The 20,846-nt window shown below is 39.2% G+C and overlaps 1 protein-coding gene across 1 annotated transcript in view; it reads left to right on the forward strand.

The window, feature by feature from the left end:
* Window positions 1-20,846, forward strand: part of Dock7 (dedicator of cytokinesis 7) — a 190,090-nt gene that overhangs the window by 103,560 nt on the left and 65,684 nt on the right. Inside the window, exons 21-30 of the mRNA XM_013514367.1 lie at window positions 1,633-1,719; window positions 6,008-6,239; window positions 7,041-7,205; window positions 9,144-9,313; window positions 13,837-13,929; window positions 15,077-15,166; window positions 16,101-16,196; window positions 18,132-18,272; window positions 18,360-18,473; window positions 20,297-20,467. Of these exons, the coding sequence (XP_013369821.1) occupies window positions 1,633-1,719; window positions 6,008-6,239; window positions 7,041-7,205; window positions 9,144-9,313; window positions 13,837-13,929; window positions 15,077-15,166; window positions 16,101-16,196; window positions 18,132-18,272; window positions 18,360-18,473; window positions 20,297-20,467 (1,359 nt within the window). The remainder of the gene's footprint in view (window positions 1-1,632; window positions 1,720-6,007; window positions 6,240-7,040; window positions 7,206-9,143; window positions 9,314-13,836; window positions 13,930-15,076; window positions 15,167-16,100; window positions 16,197-18,131; window positions 18,273-18,359; window positions 18,474-20,296; window positions 20,468-20,846) is intronic.

Genomic DNA, 20,846 nt, shown 5'->3' on the forward strand with positions numbered 1-20,846 from the left:
ATACTTTAATTTTTTTTGGTACTGAGAATCAAACTCAGGACCTCACGCTTGCCAGGCAGGCACTGTGCCACTGAACCATACTTTTGGCCATGTGTAATTTAATGGTGACATTAAGAAGCAGTATATTCTATAATCCCAGCACTCTGGAAGGCTGAGGCAGGAGAATCACAAGCGTGAGCTCAATATGGGCAACTTAGCAACTTAGTGAAACCCTTTCTCAAAATAAGAAATAAAAAAGGGCTAGAGCTGTGGCTTAATGTAAAGGTCTTGGATTCAATCCTCAGCATCGGCATTGGAGGGGGTGGGTGGCCCATTAGCAATACATATACTTAGCTTCAGAACTATCCAGCGTCTGTGTCCTCTTGGCATTGGTGTCTGATGATTGTCTTTTCTCATTTGAGAGTTCCGTGGCCTTTGTGTGATGCATGTTTTCTATGACGTCCTGGACGCTGGCTATTGTGTCACGAAACGCTGCTGCAGTGGTGGAAAGAGGAGGCTGCGCTGAGGTCTAGCTGAGGCCCTCATTGCCCACTGTCTCCTTCCACTCCGCGGATGGGGTTGGGTGGTGGCTGTTCTCGGGAGGTGGGCCTCAGGTTCCCCAGCAGGCTTCTGCTGACCTCGCCGGACACCTGTGCACTGTTCCCTGCTCACCCTGCGTGTTGGCTGGGGGCTGGTTGTCCTCAGAAGGGGTGGGCTCCTGTCCAGATGCTGCCTCTGCTGTCTCTCCGGAGGTGGCAGCTCAGGCTTCATTCACATCAGCCTGTGTATGTGGAGGGGTTTGTGGCTCGCTTGTTCACCTAGGAAGAGCCCCCACCGACTCAGCCCAGGGAGTGTGGGGACTGGCTTTGGCTAAGAGCAGCCTTTCCTTGGGGTTTTGCCTGCCTGTCTGTCGGCTTTTCTGGATTGCTAGTGTCCCTGGCACCCAGTCCTGGGTCTGCAGAGCAGAAGTAAAACCCAAGAAGTAGTCTGTGTCCTTGCACCCTGAGGGCGCAGCTTTTCCAGTCTGCTTGTTCACTTTAAGCATCGCAGTCCAGGATCGTGAACTGCATTTAGTAGAAAGGATGGAGAGAATTTAGGTATTACTTTTAAAAATGACTTTTATGAGGTTTAAATGGACATTCTAGCAGTTTACATCTGAAAAAAGAAGATTTTTCTAATCCTTAGAACAACAAGATTCCTCTGCTTGTGACTGTTTTAATGCCCAATGAAAATATACTAGGAATGTTTAAAATAAACAAGTGGAATATTATAAATCTTTAAAATGCTGTTTATGTGAATTTATTGACATGAAATGTAATATGTATATATATTATGTGAAAAACAGATTTCAAAACAATATGATATTAACTGTGTAAGGGAATATATGAAAATGTAGATAGAGGAAGTGTTGGAATGATCAAAGGAGATATGTCTCTGGGAAAATAGAAATTTGGGGTGTTTTCATTTTGCTTCTTGAGCCTTTAATTCTTTGGTAGAAACTATTTATTAAGAAAATGAAATTTTAAAGTTTATTTTAAAATGTGTTGTGATTAAAAATATTTCTACAGAATTTTTTTTTCTCATCGAGGTGCTCTCCTTTTTGTTTCCTGAGTTTATAATTTATTTAAACATCTGTGGTCATTATATTTACAGGTTCCTCTACCTGGCATGAAGTGGGTAGATAATCACAAAGGTGTGTTTAATGTTGAAGTTGTTGCTGTTTCATCTATCCATACACAAGTGAGTTTTAGTGATTTTTGTGATGCAAGTTGTACTTGAATGAGTTGAAAACATACCTTGTTTCTGACAGTTCTGTTGACTGCTTCAGATTTATAGGAATATATATCAGTTAAAAGCATGTAAATGTATAAGATATGTTTCTAAAGGGACACAAAATGTCATTAACAGTCACCATAAGCAAATATTTTGCTTCATGAAATGTCATTGATTTTATTTTGAATAATTAAGTGACATGTTTCTAAGTTTCTGGTACCTGGCAGAATAGTTTTAAAACTATCACCCAATTCAAATTTTATTTCTCGTAGACTCAGGTATTTCAAATGGATAGAGTGTTTAGGAATCATCTGCTCCAAATTCTTCATTCTATTTCTGGAATATGCTAGGTTCTTGAAGATAATAATTCTCAGTTTTTCTCTGGCTGGAAGGCCTTCCTCCCTGGCTTTCATTTTACTTCTCTTTCTGTAGAGTTGCTGCTCACCTCAGAAAGTTAGCTTCTTGGTAACTCATTTAGTCATAAAAGTCCTGTCACTCTGGCGGCTGACCTCACATTTATTACCGAAGTGTGTATGTGTCTGTGTGTGTGTGCTGTACACATACATTGTTTATTATGTTTTCCCCTTTATAAGCTTTATAAGAAGAGGGATGTTACCTGTCAGGGAAAGAGCCTTCCCTTCAGTGGTCTTACAGTATAACAGGGGAAAGTGCAAAAATAATTACAAACAGTACGGAGCTGGGGATTTAGCTCAGCGGCACAGCGCCTGCCTGGCAAGCGCAAGGTCGTTTCGATTCCCAGTACCGGAAAACCCCGCGCCCCCCCACAAAAAAATTATAAACAATACACTTAGTACCATGTTGGATACGTTGACTGTACTGGATAAGTCAACTACAAGGTAGACCATGTTCTGTTAGGCCTGAGGTGTCGCATTGGTAAGTAGGGACTTGTCACACAGGGGAAGGTAGGGTGGGCAGCTCCTCCAAACAGGTGGCAAAGCAGAGTGCTGGTCATCTGTGTCTAAGGACTGGCAGGTAATAGGATGTGAGCACAGTTGGAAGTGAATAGGAGTCCCTGAGAGAGGACGGTGAGGGCCAGGCTGGGAACAGATTCTGAAGGACTTTTAGTGTCAGAGTTTAGATTCCAAGCAGCTGGTAATTTCTAGCCTTAACTGCAGACCTAGGAGAAGTCATCTGGGGCATGTCCTGAGGAAGGGCAGGTATGGAGCTCCAGGAGCTCATTCTCAACCTGCTGTGTCTGATGTGTACCTCAGACAGAGGTGGCCTGATGTAGTGTAATGAATTTGGAGATTGGAAATAACAGAGTAACCATGACTGGTGACATTAAATGGGTGCTTATGATTTTTCAGGGGAAATGTAGAGTGAGAAGAGGCCTGTCTTTAACATGGAATTCAGGCGTTCCCCAGCTTATAAAGAGAAGGGTCATGTGGAGAGTTTCCTAGAGCCCCTTGGGTTCAGCAGTTGGCCTGGAGGCCTTTTAGGGAAATTGTTGCATCACAGCAGCTGTGGTTTATTATAGTGAAGACACGAGAAGCAGCGTCAACAGACGAAGGGGCATTGGTGAAGTCTGGAGGAGATGAGGCCAAGCTTCCAAGAGTCCTAGTGGAGTCACGCAGCTCAGGGAGTGGCATGTGTGGCACTCAGTGGGGACACAGTCTCCAGGGGTTTGCCAGAGGCTTGTTGTGAGGGCTCTTACTCCTAACATGCACCAGATTCAAATCTTCCCAAGGAAAGGCCATTGTTCAGCATAGACGTGTCCAGGTGTGGGTACCATCCTGTTAGTGGACGCTGGCCTGACGTTAAAGCTGGAAAGCAGCCGTAAGCAGGCCTTACAGAAGACAGCAGTCTTTTAAGTTCGCACTTCCTGCACAGCGAGGTGGGGAAATGCACACAGAACCTTTGCACTGTGTTCAGAAGGACACTGACGATGATAGATTTTCTTTAGCAGTGCACACATAGGCCAGTAAGAGGAGGACTCAAGTGGAGGCTTTCCTTACCGACGCTGTGGGTGTGTCCCGTGCTTTCTGTGTTCCTTATCATTGTGTTGATGAGGAGATGGGAGTTCTCATTATCTTCGAAACATAGTTCCTTTAATAGGTGAATTCTTAATATCACATTCCATTTCATAAATATGCTAGTACATTATGCTTATTTCTGCCTATTCCTATAATCATTGTTAGTTTTCTCTTCTTAGAGTTGTCAGTACATTTATCTTTTCCTCCTAAATTTTTTTATGGAGGCAGATTCATGTGTTATCTTACGTTACAAAGAAGGATTTGGGGACCGGGGATGTAGCTCAATGGCACAGTGCCTGCCTGGCAAGCACAAGGTCCTGAGTTTGATTCCCGGTACAAAAAAAAAGGGATTTGGGACAAAATAATTTATAAAGCTGATTCAAAACCTGTGCAGTATAGGGGGAGAAGGAAGTGCAAGTGTGTAACATCCTGGCATCCCCAGTCCGGATGACTAAAATTCAGATGTTTATAAATTTTGCAACTAAGTAAAACAAATTCATCAGATACTGATAATCTTTTTTAATGGACCAATTGAAAGTAATAAATGTTTGTTATAGTGTTTTACACTTTCCTTGTAATAGTTTGAAATATATTTGATATATCACAACAATGTCAAACAAATTGATTGTGTATTAAAACTTTGTTAAAAGGATCAATTGCACACCTGTAATTTCAGCCCCCAGAGGGTGGAGGTGGGGGGTTTGCAAGTTTGAGCCCTGCCTGGGCAGTGTAGCAACTTAGTGAGACCCTGCCTCAAAATAAGAAATGAGATGGGGATGTAGCCAGTGTGAAGGCCCAAGACTCAGTCCCCAGTACTACCAAAAAAGAAAGAAAATGAAAGAAAGAACTGACCAGCCAGGATCAAGTGAATACAAATGTTTCTTATGATGTTTTATACTTTTTTTTATAACTCTTTGAAGTATGTATTGACTATATAGAGCTCAAAAAAGAATATCATTTAAGCAGTACATATAGAAGTTTAAATGGGAAGCTGGGCAGTATCACTCCCTTTCTTAAAGTTTTGTCTTCATTGCTAAGTGAATAAAAACCTCCCCAGAGTTCCAGTAGGCTCTTGTTCCCATCTCCTTGTTCAGAACTCTGTAGCACATGGTCATGTCTAAGTGTGAAGGAGCTTGGGAGTGTACGCTTCTGTCCAGAGGCCTGGAAAGTCCTACCATGAGCAGCTTTAGTTCTGTGGGCAGCACAGAAGGAAGCTCAGTAATAACAGGCAGGAGACAAATCTGCCAGTAATATGAATGAAGAAAATTTAAGATTAAGAGTTGTTACCTGGGACTAGGACCATAACTCAGTAATAGAGTGTTTGCAAGTATAGCATGTGAGAGCCCCTGGGTTAGATCCCCAACACCACAAAGAAACATGAAGCTGGGCGTGGTGGCGCATGCCTGTAATCCCAGCACTCAGGAGGCTGAGGCAGGAGGATCATTGTGAGTTTGAGACCAGCCTGGGCTACAAAGTGAGCTGAAGGCCAGTTTGAACTGCATAGTGAGACCCTGTCTCAAAAAGACAAAAATAAATAAATAAACAAACAAAGAAACAAACGAAACCATAAAAAGTTAACTATGTTAAAGGTGATTCACTTCGAAATGGGGTAAAAGAGAATTCTGTGATGACAGCAGAGATAATAATTACAGAGAATCTCCAGGAAGAAATTTAGGAACTAGAGAGGACCCTGATGACTGAGGAGCAGACCTTTGTGGAGAGGATGATGCTCCACTCCTACTGCTGTGCTGCAGTGAAAGAGACTCGTGGGGGGCAGTCCTGGCTGGGACACGTGAGAGCCACCCTTCCTTGGTGAACACCACAACCCACCTCCCTCCATTCTGAGCCGCAGCATTCACATCTGCCGTACCACCAGGAAAACAAGTAAGACCGCCTAACACCAGTCAGCTGACCAGGAGAGCCATAGTTTGAAGAGTCTGGGACAGTGTGCTGCGGTGTCACAAAGGTGGTAGCTTGGAGCTAAGAGGCAAGAAATGTCACAAATAGTCCTTGAGCTCCGACAAAGAAGGTAGACTCAGACCTAGAGAAAAAGATCCCTCATGAGTAATCAGTACTGTTGGAGGGGGCTATTTTACAATAATAAAGTAGATGTTAATGGGAAACTGTTTGTAACTGTGTACTGTATGCACTTCTCTTTGTGTTGTGTTCTCAGTTAATATGAGTGTTAGTGGTCCATATTCCCTTAGTGTTGGGAATTTTATGTAGTTACAAGTGGTGCTTTTGTTTATTCTTTGTCGTAGGATCCGTATCTTGATAAATTTTTTGCTCTGGTCAATGCCCTGGATGAACACATGTTCCCTATCCGAATTGGGGACATGCGGATCATGGAAAATAACTTAGAAAATGAATTAAAGAGCAGTATTTCAGCATTGAATTCATCTCAGTTGGAGCCAGTGGTCCGATTTCTTCATCTTCTGCTTGATAAACTGATCCTGTTAGTTGTTAGACCTCCTGTCATTGCTGGCCAAATAGGTAATTTACTTTTGCTTGGTAATGAATCATGTTATTTATAATACGGCATTTCTAACTTTTGTAAAAAAACTAAGTAAAAAGGAGCATGCTCTTCTATTTGCTATCTATAGAGACTGTGTTTAGTTGGAAATGTCCTTTACTTGTTTGTAATTAGAGAAGATAATGTTTTCTCTGTATAAATGTGTCATATAGACTTCTCAAGTTATAAACAAATTAATTAATTCATTCACTAAATATTTACTAAGTACCTTGTATGTATAGAAGCTGATAGGCATTGTCCAAGGCTGGGTTCCTGACTTCAAGTTCTGACAGACTCAAAAAATAGTAAGGAAGGAAATAGGTAGAGGGATCGGTTGGGTTACAGCTGAAGGTCGTGTGCTAACCCCGTCTGCATTTTCACTTGCCTGCTGCCCTCCACGTCACAAAGCTGTGCCTTCCTTCTCGTGCTGGACACTAGGGGGTTCTCCTTTTCTTCTGCACTGTTGTGGAGTGAGAGCTGTTTCTCATTCCTACCCTCTCCCAAGGTTTAGTTCTCTGCTTCTCTCAACAGTTTTAGCTAAATACTAAAAGGAAGTTAAGCTGGAAAGAAATTTTTATGAAAGAGCTAACCTCTTATAAAAATTTCAGGTTAAGGGGTGGCACAAGGGAAAATAAGTTCCATGGGTTTTTTTTTTGTGAGACTTATACGTGGAGGACATTCTTGAGTGTTTGAGTACAAATTGGAATCTGACATGTAACTGTTACCTCAAGGAACTGAGAGTGCATGTGCTAAAGCAAACGTGTTTTCTTCCTTCTTAAAAGTTAATCTAGGTCAAGCATCTTTTGAAGCCATGGCGTCAATTATAAATCGACTTCACAAAAACTTGGAAGGAAATCATGACCAGCATGGCAGGAACAGCCTTCTTGCCTCCTATATCTATTACGTGTTTCGCCTACCAAATACTTACCCTAGCTCACCCTCACCAGGTGTGTGATTCTTTTTACTGTGACACTATCTTTGGTAAGGTCAGTCTGTGTGGCGAGACTGAGATAATGTAGTCCCCGCATTCATTCAGTAACAGACGTTTGTTGAACACCCACTAAGTGCATTCACTGTGCTACTTACTGGAGTTAAAAGGTAAGCTTCATTTTAAAGCATTGTTATTTATGCAGCTTGCTTTAATTTAAATTAGAGATGTTGGTTAAATTAATTTGTGGAAACGAACCTTGAGAACAACTTATGCTTCCAGAGGCACTTTAGCATTCCTTGTTAAAATAAATAGAGTCTTGTTTGTCACTGCAAATGCTGTTGGGCATTAAAAAGGTGTGGATCAGTGGTTCCCTAGTAATACTATAACACGTGTAGTTATACTGTATAAGATTGTTTTCTAGAAAAGTTCGGAGTACTGGAGCCAAAGCAGTTACCTGTCATGTCAGACACTGGCGATAGTCATGGTAGTTATAGGGAGATCTTTTGTTTGAACGGTCCTTCAGTTGTTCAGTTAATGATTCTTGGTGCATAGTTTTCAAGCTGCCAGCTTGTCTATCTGCACAGGTCATCTTTCGTCACTGGTGTGGAGGATACATGCCTTTTCTGGCTACTGGCAATGTTAAGCCTGATAGGACTAACAAATAACTAGTTATGAAAAGCAGGCAGCCTGCTAATCTGACTAGACATTTTGGCCTAGTATTTCTTTACTTGTTTGCAGAAGAGAAATGTAATTGAATCATATCCTGATTCATACTGTCCTGTCTTGAATTTTAAATTCCACGACTTGAGAGTCTGACTGTGTGAATGACAGTGTAGTACCTGCAGTGCTCCATTTTCCCTCATTTAGCGCACTGTTAGGGCTCCACAGATTTCACAAGTCATGCTGTGTATGCGCTGACCTCACAGATTGTGTACATTAAATAGTTGACAGGTATGTATCATTTGCAAATAGGACATTCAGAAAGATTTCTGTAAATAAAAATTCAGAGAAGTTGTGGATATAACTGCTGGATACTTAGGTTTGTAGAACATGGTTGAAAGATGTCAAGCTTGATTTCAGTCAGATAAAAGGGACTTCTTTGCTTTCTTATATAATCTAGATTCTTAGAATTATCTTTAGTTTTTGCATGAATATTCTAAGAATGCCATTTTGTTATAATTCATATACACACATACATCATTCGCATTCTGTTGTGGTTCACATATAAAACAAATGATTATATCAAATAAAACAAGTGTCACACCCAAAACAAGTGAGGACAGTCTGATTCAGGAGATATTGGTGGCAGCAGAGCAGGAGGGCTGGAAAAAGCAGACATCAGCTGGCACGTTTTGGGTTTTTGATATAACTATACCTAAGTGAAGATAGTGTGTTTCCTATTTAATGTTGTTATGCAATTAAAATGTAATAGAGAAAAATAGAAAAGAATGATTTTATTTATAACTCATATGGTTTTGTCAACTACTATACTATAGAATGTCTGTAGTACTATAATTCCAGTGCTCTGGGAGGCTGAGGCAAAGAATTGCAAGTTTGAACCCAGCTGAGGATGTAGCTCAGTGTAAAGGCCTAGGTTTGTTTAGTGCAAAATAAAAGGAATAGCACGGGTGCTGGGGATTTAGCTCAGCAGCACAGTGTCTGCCTGGCAAGCACAAGGTCGTGAGTTCGATTCCCAATACCGGAAAAAAACCAAAACCAAAAAAAAAAAAAAGAATATCATGTATAATTACAGTGTTTAGTGTAATTACCAATGTGTAGTTCTTGAGGTTTTTTTACTTCTGTTGATATTTTAAAAGTTTTACAGTATTTTTTATTTAGAAACAAATACAGGTCATGATCATTGTGGAATCTTGTAAAGTGGTAGTCAGTTTTTTAGGTCTGTTTCTTAGTCTTTTTCTCTTTTAATAATGTTCTATTTTCTGTGCATCTCCAGGTCCCGGGGGGTTGGGAGGATCTGTGCATTATGCCACGATGGCTAGATCTGCTGTGCGACCCGCAAGCCTTAACCTGAGCCGCTCTCGGAGCCTGAGTAACAGTAACCCAGACATACCTGGGACTCCCACATCACCAGACGATGAAGTGCGGTCTATCATCGGCAGTAAGGTAAACTGGGGACGTGCATCTCTAAGTTGGGTCTTAAGTCTACCGACAGCTGTGAAGTTTTTAGTTTATTTGTAATTTTGAGATACACTTATGTTAATAAGCAATAAATTGTATATTTCTATTCTGTTGGAACTAGAAATAAATAAAAAACTGTATTTCTGTTTTACTGGTAAACACTTTCATATTTCTATTAAATATGCTTGCTGGTACAAACTGGTTTGTATACTAAAAAAATACCAAATTTTAGGATTTGTGCAGGATAACTAGCAACATGTAACTCACTATTGTTGTCATACTGTATCATGTGGAAAATATCTAGTTTGACTTTCCATAGAACTAAAACCTACTGATGGATAGGAAACGTAAGTCACTATTGATTTATGATCCCCTTCTCCAAAGTGTCAACGACAGTTACTCACCTTAATTGTAATAGAGCTACATTTCAGATGAAACCGTGTGAAGCACACTAGGGTTAGCAAAGTATGATTTATCTAGTGATAGTTAATGGTTATTTTTAGTGGTGCTTGAATCATCTTGTCTTCATCCTTTCTCAGCTGTGATCATATCCTATGTCTTCTCATACCAGCAGCATGACAGAAAAAGAAGAGGGCTATCTAGTATACGATCCAGCTATATTTTATTTAAACTCTCCTCTTCTTTAGCCCCTAGAATACTTAACAAATGATTTCTACCTTGTAGATGTAAAGTATAAAAAGTAACCCAGAATTTAAGCAAAATGAATAAAATAAAGCATAGTAAGGCCAAAGCCAACAAATCACACCATATTATGTTGCAGACAGACTACTTTAAATGTATGTTTTGCTATTAGAAAAGAGGAAGATACATTTATGTAGAAGCATAGCCACTTTCTCCTTGACATTTTACTCTGTTAGCTTGGGTATGAGAAAGAATTAATAGGAGCCTGATCTGTCATAGAACTTTTTAAGTTCTAGATTGGTTTGTTTCTTTGGTGAACTACTTGAACATTGACTAAAAACATCTAAACTACTCTTATAGTTTATATAATTATAGAAATGTATAGCTTCAGAAAATTTATACTCAGGAGCTTCTAATTTACATCAATGAGTGCTAATTCATTGTAAGGATTACTGTGAAGTATTGCTCATTTTATGTAACATAATTTTTCAGAGTAAAGTTCAATGAGAAATTAAAATATATATTTCAATAACTTAAAGATCTGTGTACATGTTTCTCTAATTAAGCAACTTTTTCATTCCTTGTGAACTCCCAGAGAACACTGCAGAGGTATGCAGGGCACTTCAGAATAGATCAGGTATTGGCAGTTGCAAGAGAGCACCTTCCCCCAGCGTGTTTCCCTGTGTGAGAGGAGGACTCAGGGTCTTGTTCTTGTTTCCATTCTTGATCGTATCTCACTGTAATAGAGATAGTACATAGCATTATTTTTGTGTTTTAAGTATAGTTCTTTAGTAGAAAGACTTTGATTTGTGAATTGTAAAAGAATTTACTATCAAAGAACTACACAGAGCACATTCCTCAAGGTTCTGCTTTTAAAACATCCTTAATTTCTGTAAGATTTGTATTATGTGTCATTTAGCATAAATCTAGAGCTGTTCCTTACAGATATATTTGATAGTTTATAATTTCAAGTCTTTGAACCAAGAGATCAGCATATATTGGAATGACTTATTTTGCCCTGCTTAAAGAAAGGCATTAAATGAGACATAATAATGATTTAAATATATAAATATAACTTCTGAGGAAGTCTTCACAAGATGAGAAATTATTTCATGACAGCTCAGCCTTGTCCTAAGTTTTACTAAAATGATTTTTTATTGAAAAATCTTTGATAACTACTTTCACATTGGATTATCATTTAGTTATTACCCCTAATTTTAATGCTGTATAATTTTATTTGACAAAATGTAAGGAACCTGTAGTTTATGTGTATCTGATTTTCCTTTATTTCATTGACCTGGCAGTTCAAGAAACTCTTTTGTCATCTTGTCCTTCCCAGGTGTGACCCGCCCTTTGCCTTGTCTGCCAGTAGTCTTCGCCATCATAATAGCGGTCTTACGTGTTGTGTTCTCTAGCCATTCTCCATTTTTCTCTCCAGTGCCCCACCGTGATTCCAAAGATTTCTTATTCCTCTGCAGCCTCTCGTCTTTAGATCCTGTGACCTTTCTTCCTTTCATTCCTTTAATGTTCTCTCTCCCCCGAGCCAGTTAAAGATACATGATCAATCATTATAATTATTTCCATCACAAACCTCAGTTCCCATCTTCTTCTTAAGCTTGAAACCATGCTTGAACCCACATGCCTGCCTGTGCCATGTCAGCACCTGTGTGGCTGAGCATTGCTTGTAAAATACCATGGTGACTAGTCTGACCTGAAATTCCAAGGCCATGAGACTCAAGAGAAGACCTAATGCTGTCAGGCAATTCCATTCTGTATTCATTTGCTCTTCATTCTCCCAAGAAGTAACTTCATGCCATAATGTGTTACCTCAGACCTCCCAACACCCCCCAACTTAATTTCCTCTTTCAAAGGGAAAACTGAAACATCAGAACACTTTTATAGACGCTGCCATCCCTACACACCTACCCCCTCTGCTATTGACTACTTAATACTCTACTGTACGTGGAGTATCCATTTCTTTGCTTACACAGATGCTCCCACCTCCTCTTCCTATTCAAGTTTCTCCAACAATTTTCATCTCTCCTCCTTTACCGGTTTCTTCCTATATATTGAATTATTCTCTTCCACATACAGGCATGCTGTTAGTTCTCACGTAGATAGAATTCCTCTGTAGGATTTCTGCTGCTGCCGTCTTTGTCATTTCTCTGTACCTTACCCAGAATTCCTTAAGTGTTTTCTGTACTTGCTTCTTCAATTCTTTTGTTCCCATTATCTTTACTTCAATTAAATATTCTTCCTGTCTTCCACTAGAATGCCTTCGTTCACGTCACCAGTCCTCCCTGGGTCGCTAATCCCGATAGCTGTTTAGCAGAGCTCATCTTACTTTACCTACCAGCACCTCTTAGCAAATTATTTTTTCTCACTGGCTTATTGCGCTTACTTGTCTTCTAGGCATCTGCATGTCTAGAGTTGTGCTTCTCAAAATACTGGTTATATTTTTTCATTTTCCTTTTTGGGTTTTTTTCTGATTTCTTAATGTGGAAATGCTCTAGGACTCAGTATTTATTTCTCTTGTAAGTCCCCTGGTTTATGAAATAATGTTAAATACCATATAAATGTTATGTCTTTAGTCACAAAAATACTTTTTGGTTGGTGTAACTCTTTCTCAGAAATTCCAAACTTAGAATTGGATCAATGTTGAGAGCAGAGCCAACACTGCACCCCTACCCGCAGCCTCCAGCCATGCTGGCAGTGGGACCCAGGCCTTGCTCAAGAGCACTCCCCAACACCTCTGCACTGCCATCGGTTCCACACTGCCGTCATGGTCTGAGCAACCAGCATCTCTCCCTGAATTAATATTGTAGCCTTAAGATGGTGTCCCTGCTGTTCTGCCCTCTTCACAACAGAGCAGCTAGAAAGTTGTCTTAAAAACCTGCAGCACACTGAGGAGATTAAGTCAGATTGCATTAGTCCACCAAGCAAGATCCTTCTCCAACTCCCTCAGCTCCTTTAAGACATTACTTAGAAGTCCACCTTCTTCTCAATTAAGTCTCTTCTGAACGTCTTACTTAAATATGCACCTGGTGGCTCTTTCTCTTCAGCCTTGGGCCTAAGGTTCCTTCTAATCCCCTTGTTCCCTTGTTCTGTTTTTTGTTATTATTTCAAATATTTACTGCCTTCTAATGTAGCTTACTAATTAATTATTTGTGATGTTGATATTTTAGTGTTCCTGTATAGATAGCCCCTGTATTCTCTTAAATAGTACCCTATTGTGTTTAATTATAATAAGCACAGTAAAAGTAAACACAATGTGAATTCACTATTACAAGAAAGAAGCAAATATTAGGTACCACTTTTCATAATTAAATTTTTTTTTTCCTGTTCCCTAAAAGAAAATGAAAGAAGAGGTGAGATCTAATAGAATTGTGGAGTATCATGCACAGTAGCTTGCGGCTTATGAGAAATGGAATGAAGTTAGAGTCTTCTACCCAAGAATGCACTATCTTGCTTCCATTTTGTCATTTAAACCTTCTCAGTTCAATTCAGAGGAAATTACCTGATGCTCACATGTACTGTCTGCAGTGAGAGTTTAGGAGGGAGATGCTGTGGAAACTTTAGTTGTTGGTACTTTATAAAGTGATCCCATTACGTAAAAAGGAACTACCTTTAAGTACTGTACTTAGTGTTCTTGGTCATTTGTTATGTCAAAAGATTATTATTATTTTTATGTTATATAGTAAAGTAGGTGAACTAATATTTTATAGGTGCCTAAATTTTTGGTTGCTTTAACAGTACTAATTAAAAACAGATTTGCACTGGAAAGTCTGGGTTTCTTTAAGAATAATTTATAGCATGCAACATGTAATATTTCTTTCCTTTCCAACTGCTTTCTATTATATGCTTAGGGTTTAGATCGCTCCAATTCCTGGGTTAACACTGGTGGTCCAAAAGCTGCCCCATGGGGATCCAACCCCAGCCCAAGTACAGAATCAACACAGGTGGTGTTTACATTAGAGGTTTCTTTATTGGCTGCTGATGTTTCCCTTTAGAACATTACTTTCTAGTACATACTATGATTTCAGTGGCTTGCTTTCTTAATCATTAAAATGTGTATTTTTGTTTACGTGGCACATTTTCTACCTACTGTGCATGAATACCACCGATTGCACCAGTAATGCTTTTCTTTTCTGTTTCCTGTCTTGTCCCCTGTTCCTTACACACCCTGTCAGTATTTCCGTGCCTGCTGCTTATGCAAATGATGGCTTTGTAACACCTTCTACTTGAGGGGTTGCACATAATTAGTGAAATTGTTAAAATTTGTGGAAAAACAGTTTGCTTTTGGTCTACAATGTAACTATTGAATCATTTGCATTTAGCTATCTTGCCTTTCTTTATTCATAATCATTTAATGGACCAGTAATAAGTTGAAATTAATGTGAATAGTATGTGATCTGTATAAGATTAAGTGCAGGAAGAAACATCCATTTTAATTTACACTGTGTTGCAAAGTGTGAAATTTGTTATAATTTAGTTGAGTTAGATTTTGCTTACTTAAAATTAGTTGCTTGTTAGCTAATACTGCATGGATCTCAAAATATATTTCTCACCTGTGTTAGCTTTAGAGAAAAATACTCATTCTTAAAGGAAAATTTTAATTCTTGGTTTAATATTGTAGGTGGTTTATATTTGAAGTACTATATGAAAATCTTAAATAGTGACTTCTGGGAATAGTGAAAAAGTAAAAAATTATTTTAAACTTTTAATTTTCTTTATTAAATACGAAATTCTTGATTTCTTGTTTTTGATCAGAGATCAGTTGAGAAGTATATTTTTACTCTATACACTTGTACTAGATATGTGCATGTTTATAGATCATACAGAGAAGTTTCATTCTTTGCAGCACTCTAAATATTACAGTCATTAAAATATATATTTTTAAAGATGAAAAATATATAGAAACTATTTTGATATTTCTACTACATTGTTATTAAAGCAGTTTAAAGTAGTATAAATGAGATGAGCAGTAAAATAGATGGTCGTTGAGGCCGCGCTAAAAGCTTGTTTGAAAACAGTGCAGTCCTTGAGCTTCCGAGTCATCCCCTGCAGTGTTAACGCTCTCGTCATTCATCCATCTTCACCCCGTAGGCTGTGGATCGAAGTTGTAATCGTATGTCTTCGCACACAGAGACGTCAAGTTTTTTACAAACATTAACGGGACGCTTACCAACTAAAAAGGTAGATTCATATGAAGACAATACGAAGAGGGGAAAGTAATCCCAGTAACTAAATACTTGCAAGATTTCTTTATATAACCAATAGAAGATACTGGAATAATTGTGTTGCATTTACATGTATATCTGAGCAGGCACTGCTCATCAGATGCCTTTGAGGCATACTTTCCAATGTAGGCTTTTTATAGTAAGATAATGCTCAGATGTTGGAGATTTACTGTTTTTAGGGTTCAGTGAATTCAAATTTGATCATCAAATTTTAGTACCAGAAATGTATACCTCTTAATTCTGCTTCTGTAACTGCTTCTATTTTTGTTTTTTAAATTTCCAGGGGAAGGAAGATGAGTTAGAAAAATTATCACTCTTAGTAAGATGTGTTGATCTGCTTCCCTACGCACACTTTCGTTAGTCCTTCTTCATGTTAATATACACGACTTTGCAAGTGCTGGGTACCTACACCCACTATAAAGCAGGAATATTCTGCTACTGTTAAAATTAAAAAATGATCTTAAATACTTGAAAATGAATGACTTATAGCAAAATTTACAACTTTAAAGATAATTCCTAAATTGTACCAGCAAACTTCATGAGTGTAATGGTGCATGTTACTATGTATTTAAGGCACACACAGGATCTCACTGTAACTGAGTTTTCAGTCTGGTTTCTGTTTGCATGTACAATTTAGGAGGCTGTTTCCTCCCTGTCCTTTTAAAGGACATTGTACTACTCCCAGATAACATACGATGTCCCCAGCTGTGCCACACACACTGTCTTCCATGCATAAATGGTCGTTTCGTTAATGGGTGTCACCACCGCATTGTGAGCAGCTCGCGGCCTTATTTTGCTTATTCTCATTCCACCTTGGTCTGCATTTGTGTGTATTTGGCTTTTGACAGCAGCAGGTCTGCCTTTGATACTGACTCTGCTTTACTCCGTAGCTGTTTCATGAGGAGCTGGCTCTGCAGTGGGTGGTTTGCAGTGGCAGCGTTCGCGAGTCGGCTTTGCAGCAGGCCTGGTTCTTTTTTGAATTAATGGTGAGCAAACCAAACACATTCTTTAGTAGTTCTGTCAGTGAACAATTTTGTGTAAGCTCCTTTTCTATTAGAAAAAACTATTGCACACCTATGGTCTTACATGTGGTTCCAAGGCAGAATTACATGTATTGTGTTTCTAAATAAACACTGAACAAGCTGTATAGTTAAGGTGAAATTGGAATAGTTTTTGCTTAATAAATGACATTAAAGCAAACTAGTATTTTAAATGCATGTATATTATATAAAGCATAGGTACATATTTGCATAAACACATACATAGCATAACAAGTATTTATCAAGTTAGTACAGGATGCTAGCAGCTGACCAAGGTAGAGAGGTTAAGTACTTGCCTAAGGATGCACAGCTGGTAGGCAACATAGCTGTGGTACAAACTCAGACATTCTGACACTAGGGACCTTTTTCTGCATTTCGTCCTTAGCTCTAGAAAGATAAATTGCTGAAACTTTTTTTCCAAAAAGAAGTAGCCAGACGGTGATTCATTCCTATAATCACAGCTGCTCATAAGCCAAGCCTTGAAGCTTAGTGAGAACCTGTTACAAAATAAAAATAAAGGGTTGGGGATATAGCTTAGTGGCACAGCACCTGCTTGGCAAGTGCAAGGTCCTAAGTTCGATTTCTGGTACCAAAATAAAATAAAAAACGGTGATGTGTGTAGCCCAGTGGCAAGTGAGAAGCCTTGGGCTCAGTCGCCAGTACTCTGTGTGTGTGTGTGTGTGTGTGTGTGTGTGAGAGAGAGAGAGAGAGAGAGAGAGAGAGAGAGAGAGAGAGAGAGGTAAGTGAGGGGAGAGGAGAGGAGGAAGGGAAGTTAAGGAGGAAGAAAGGAAAAAATTAGAAAAGCTTCCAGATATAGGGTCCTTCTCAGCATCGATTATTGTCTTAGTTGCTTCTCTTGTTGTTGAGACAAAATATCTGATGCCCAAAATTGAGGGAAGCAAAGGTTTATTTAGCTCGCAGTTTGTGGAGGTTTCAGTCCATAATCAGCTGGCTCCAAGGCAGAGGGCAACCATTTATGGTGGCAGAAGACAGCAAAAGCAGCCATAGCAAAAAGGGAGGAGCACAAGAGAAGAGTCTTTCTGTCTCTTGTATTGTATGTAGGCTGCCCACCCTAGGTGGATGTAGCACTCACACCCATAATCCCAGCATTAGACCATGAATCAGTCACAAAGGCTTTGGGGGGGACATCCAGACACAAGCCATAACAATTACCTGTATTGGGGAATAAGATAACATTTCTTCTAGAGACTTACTACTCTACAGAAGTAAAATCACAGACTATACATAAGCAACAGAAAACCCATTTTTCCCCCTAGAATATAAACACAAGTATGTAACTTACGTGCTTTTGTTATGAGGCAGAAATTGTAATGTGTACTTTTTAAAAAGTCTTACATGTATATTCAGCTTTCTTGTTTGGTTTTTTGTTTTTTGTTTGTTTGTTTGTTTTGAGGCACTGTCTCACTGTGTAGCCCAGGCTGGCCTCGAACTCATGGTAATCATCCTGCCTCAGTCTCCCAAGTGCTGGGATGACAGGTGTGTGCCAGTAGCCTGGCATCTTAAATACTGGTATGAGTCAAAATATCACCATTTAAGGCTTTGCTGAGTCTTACACTAACTAGAACTTTAGCTTCAGTTTCAGAATTCTTTGTTATTACCAGTATTGTAATAATCTGTCTAGACGCGCTCTATAAACGCCAGTCTCTGTGGACTTTAAGTACTGTTTCATTCTGAGTACTGAGTCAGTCACCGTCTGCTGTCCCTGCTCTCTGCTCCCTGCAGTAGCTGCCCAAGGCCTGCAGTGAAGACACGGTTTCCAAGCTTCTGGAGCTGGTAGTGGTGAACAAGCAGAGGGAAGAAGTCTTATAACTGTTAATTAAAATCATATGATATTAAACTGAAGATGAATATCTTTTTCAGGTAAAGAGCATGGTGCACCATTTATACTTCAACGATAAACTTGATGCACCAAGGAAAAGTCGTTTCCCAGAACGTTTTATGGATGACATTCTTGCTCTTGTCAGCACGATTGCTAGTGATATAGTTTCACGTTTTCAGAAGGTAATAACTTTTTCCACTTATTTCTCTTTTAAGCTGAAATTAAACTATCACACTGTATTTGATTTTGCTTTATATTTTGTCTCCTAGGACACAGAAATGGTTGAGAGACTCAATACAAGTCTTGCATTCTTTCTCAATGATCTGTTATCTGTTATGGACAGAGGATTTGTCTTTAGCCTTATAAAGTCCTGCTATAAACAGGTAATAGATAATTAGTGATAATTAATAATTAAATTATTTAAGTACTGTGTTTGCTCTTTTCAGAGCTGGAGCTTCAAGAGCACATAACTATACTGATGTTAAAACAGAAACACAAAGTAATGTATTGTTTTTACTGAGGCAGAAGGAAATTATGTTTGTTTTATCAGGACACAAAGACTGTGACAAGCAGTTATCAGTAACTGACTTTTCTTGGAGTTGTAGTGGCCCGTCATAACTCTTTAATTCCCATTCTTGGAGCAGACGCCACAGCAGTAGTAATGTGAAGCAGCTTCCAGATGCTGTGCAAGTGCGCGTTTATGCTGAATATATTGCTGCCCAAGCTTTCCATCTTCGGTGACGTTTAGAAGAGCTGCATGTTGCTATGCGTTCCTCCTAATGCAGCCCTTAACATTGTAGAGTTTGGAGTCACGAACAGGTGTTTACCAAAGTCCAAAAGGTTATTTAGTATCTTGCCTGTACTAAACTAGAAGCATCCTGGACCTTTTCCACAAACAGCTGATTTTGTTTTAAAATTTTTATCAACTGATGAATGAAGCCTGCATTTTGGAAACATTAGTTACTGGTCCTGATGAGCCACTTGGGTAGTGAGTACTATAACTTTTTTTTTTTTTTTTTTTTTTTTTATTTTTGAGACAGGGTCTTGCCATGCAGTTCAGGCTGGCCTTGAGCTCATTTTGTGAGCTGGTCTCGAACTTGCAACAATCCTCCTGCCTCAGCCTCCTGAGTGCTGGGATTACAGGCATGCACCACCATACCCGGTAGTATCACTATTCGAGAATCACCTCTTAAAGAAGCTTTAAAAATACATGTAACTCTGGGCCCCATCCCAAAATCATTTGTTTGGTTTTTGGCGGTACTGATGATAGAACTCAGTGGCCTTGCACTGAGCACCATCCCCAACCCTTTTTTAAGGTAGGGATTCATTGAGTTGCCAATGCTGGGCTTGAATTTATGATCCTCCTGCCTCGGCTGGGAGTTAGGTGTGCGCTAGCATGCCCGGCTTCACTCCGGAAGTATTTAGGAGACTGAAGCCTAGTGGGGGCACTGAGGGATGTGAGACTGCTGCTCAAGCACTTCCCAGCTTTTCCTGACTACCAGTCAGCAGTTCTGTCTGGCAATATAGTACTTAAAATTTTGAAGGCAGTTCTATTGGGTGCCTTTATTAATGTTTCCTTCTTTTAATAGTTAGAGAAGTTAATCATGTGTGGGCACTGACCTACTTGTAAATATTGGCAAAATAGTTATGTTTTAATTTTTCCCCTAAAACGTCATATACTGTTGCTACCAAATCTTACCCTGTCTTAATTCTTGAGATGTTGGTTGCCTACACCTGTAGACGTTGAGCTGGACCCTGTGAATACCAAAGCTATTAAGTCAGTTTGTATTGTGTTTCTTCAAGTAGCTTATTATATATCTGGGAGAATAAAGAACAGACAATTGTAAATGCAGGTAAACACAAGAGGCCATAAAAAGAAAAGATAATTTCTTTTAAGAAGTGATCTTATTTTGGTGATTTTTCCTCATAAAGTATATTTTGACAAGTGGAAATATTAATCTTACGTTGGAAATATAAAAATGTGACTTTTAAGTTAGTCAAATGGCTATACACTGTCAGTCTTGTAGTGCCAGTTTTTCTATATTTGCAGTAACTCTGGAAAAAGCTAATTTTTTACATTGAAATTACAAAATCTGAAACAGCTCAGAGTACTGTTCTTTAATTCTTTAATCTGTCATTCTCATATTACTGTTAAAAGAAGTAATATATTCAATTGGTATTCTTTTATTCATGCACTGCTTACCAGGTGTCTTCAAAGCTTTATTCACTGCCAAACCCAAGTGTCCTGGTGTCCCTGCGGTTGGATTTTCTGCGAATCATCTGCAGCCACGAGCACTACGTCACATTGAACCTCCCCTGCAGCTTGCTCACGCCCCCGGCCTCTCCGTCTCCCTCAGTGTCTTCTGCAGCCTCTCAGGTGTGCAGAGCGTGGAAGCTGCCCTTGCTAAAGTCCGCGTTGGTGAAAATGGTGCTACACAATGGGGAAGACTTTAACTAATTGCTGTTAACTAATAGCTGTATGACAGGGTTGGTTCCAAGTGGTTTTTATAAGAATTAACTAATTTAACCTTAGAACAGCTCTAGGGGTTAAGTTCCGTTATTTTACAGACCACACACACACACACACACACACACATACACACACACACACACGAGACATAAACATCACAGTAAAAATTAGAAGAGCCAGGCTCTAAACTAAGACTTTCTTTGAGAGCTTGAATTCTTAACCACTGTGTTTTGTACCCCTTTCACAAATTTATGCACTTAAGAATAAATTCACTTAGGGGGCTGGG

This window comes from Chinchilla lanigera, unplaced genomic scaffold (assembly GCF_000276665.1).
Source record: "Chinchilla lanigera isolate Chin_1 unplaced genomic scaffold, ChiLan1.0 scaffold00022, whole genome shotgun sequence".
Lineage (NCBI taxonomy): Eukaryota > Metazoa > Chordata > Mammalia > Rodentia > Chinchillidae > Chinchilla > Chinchilla lanigera.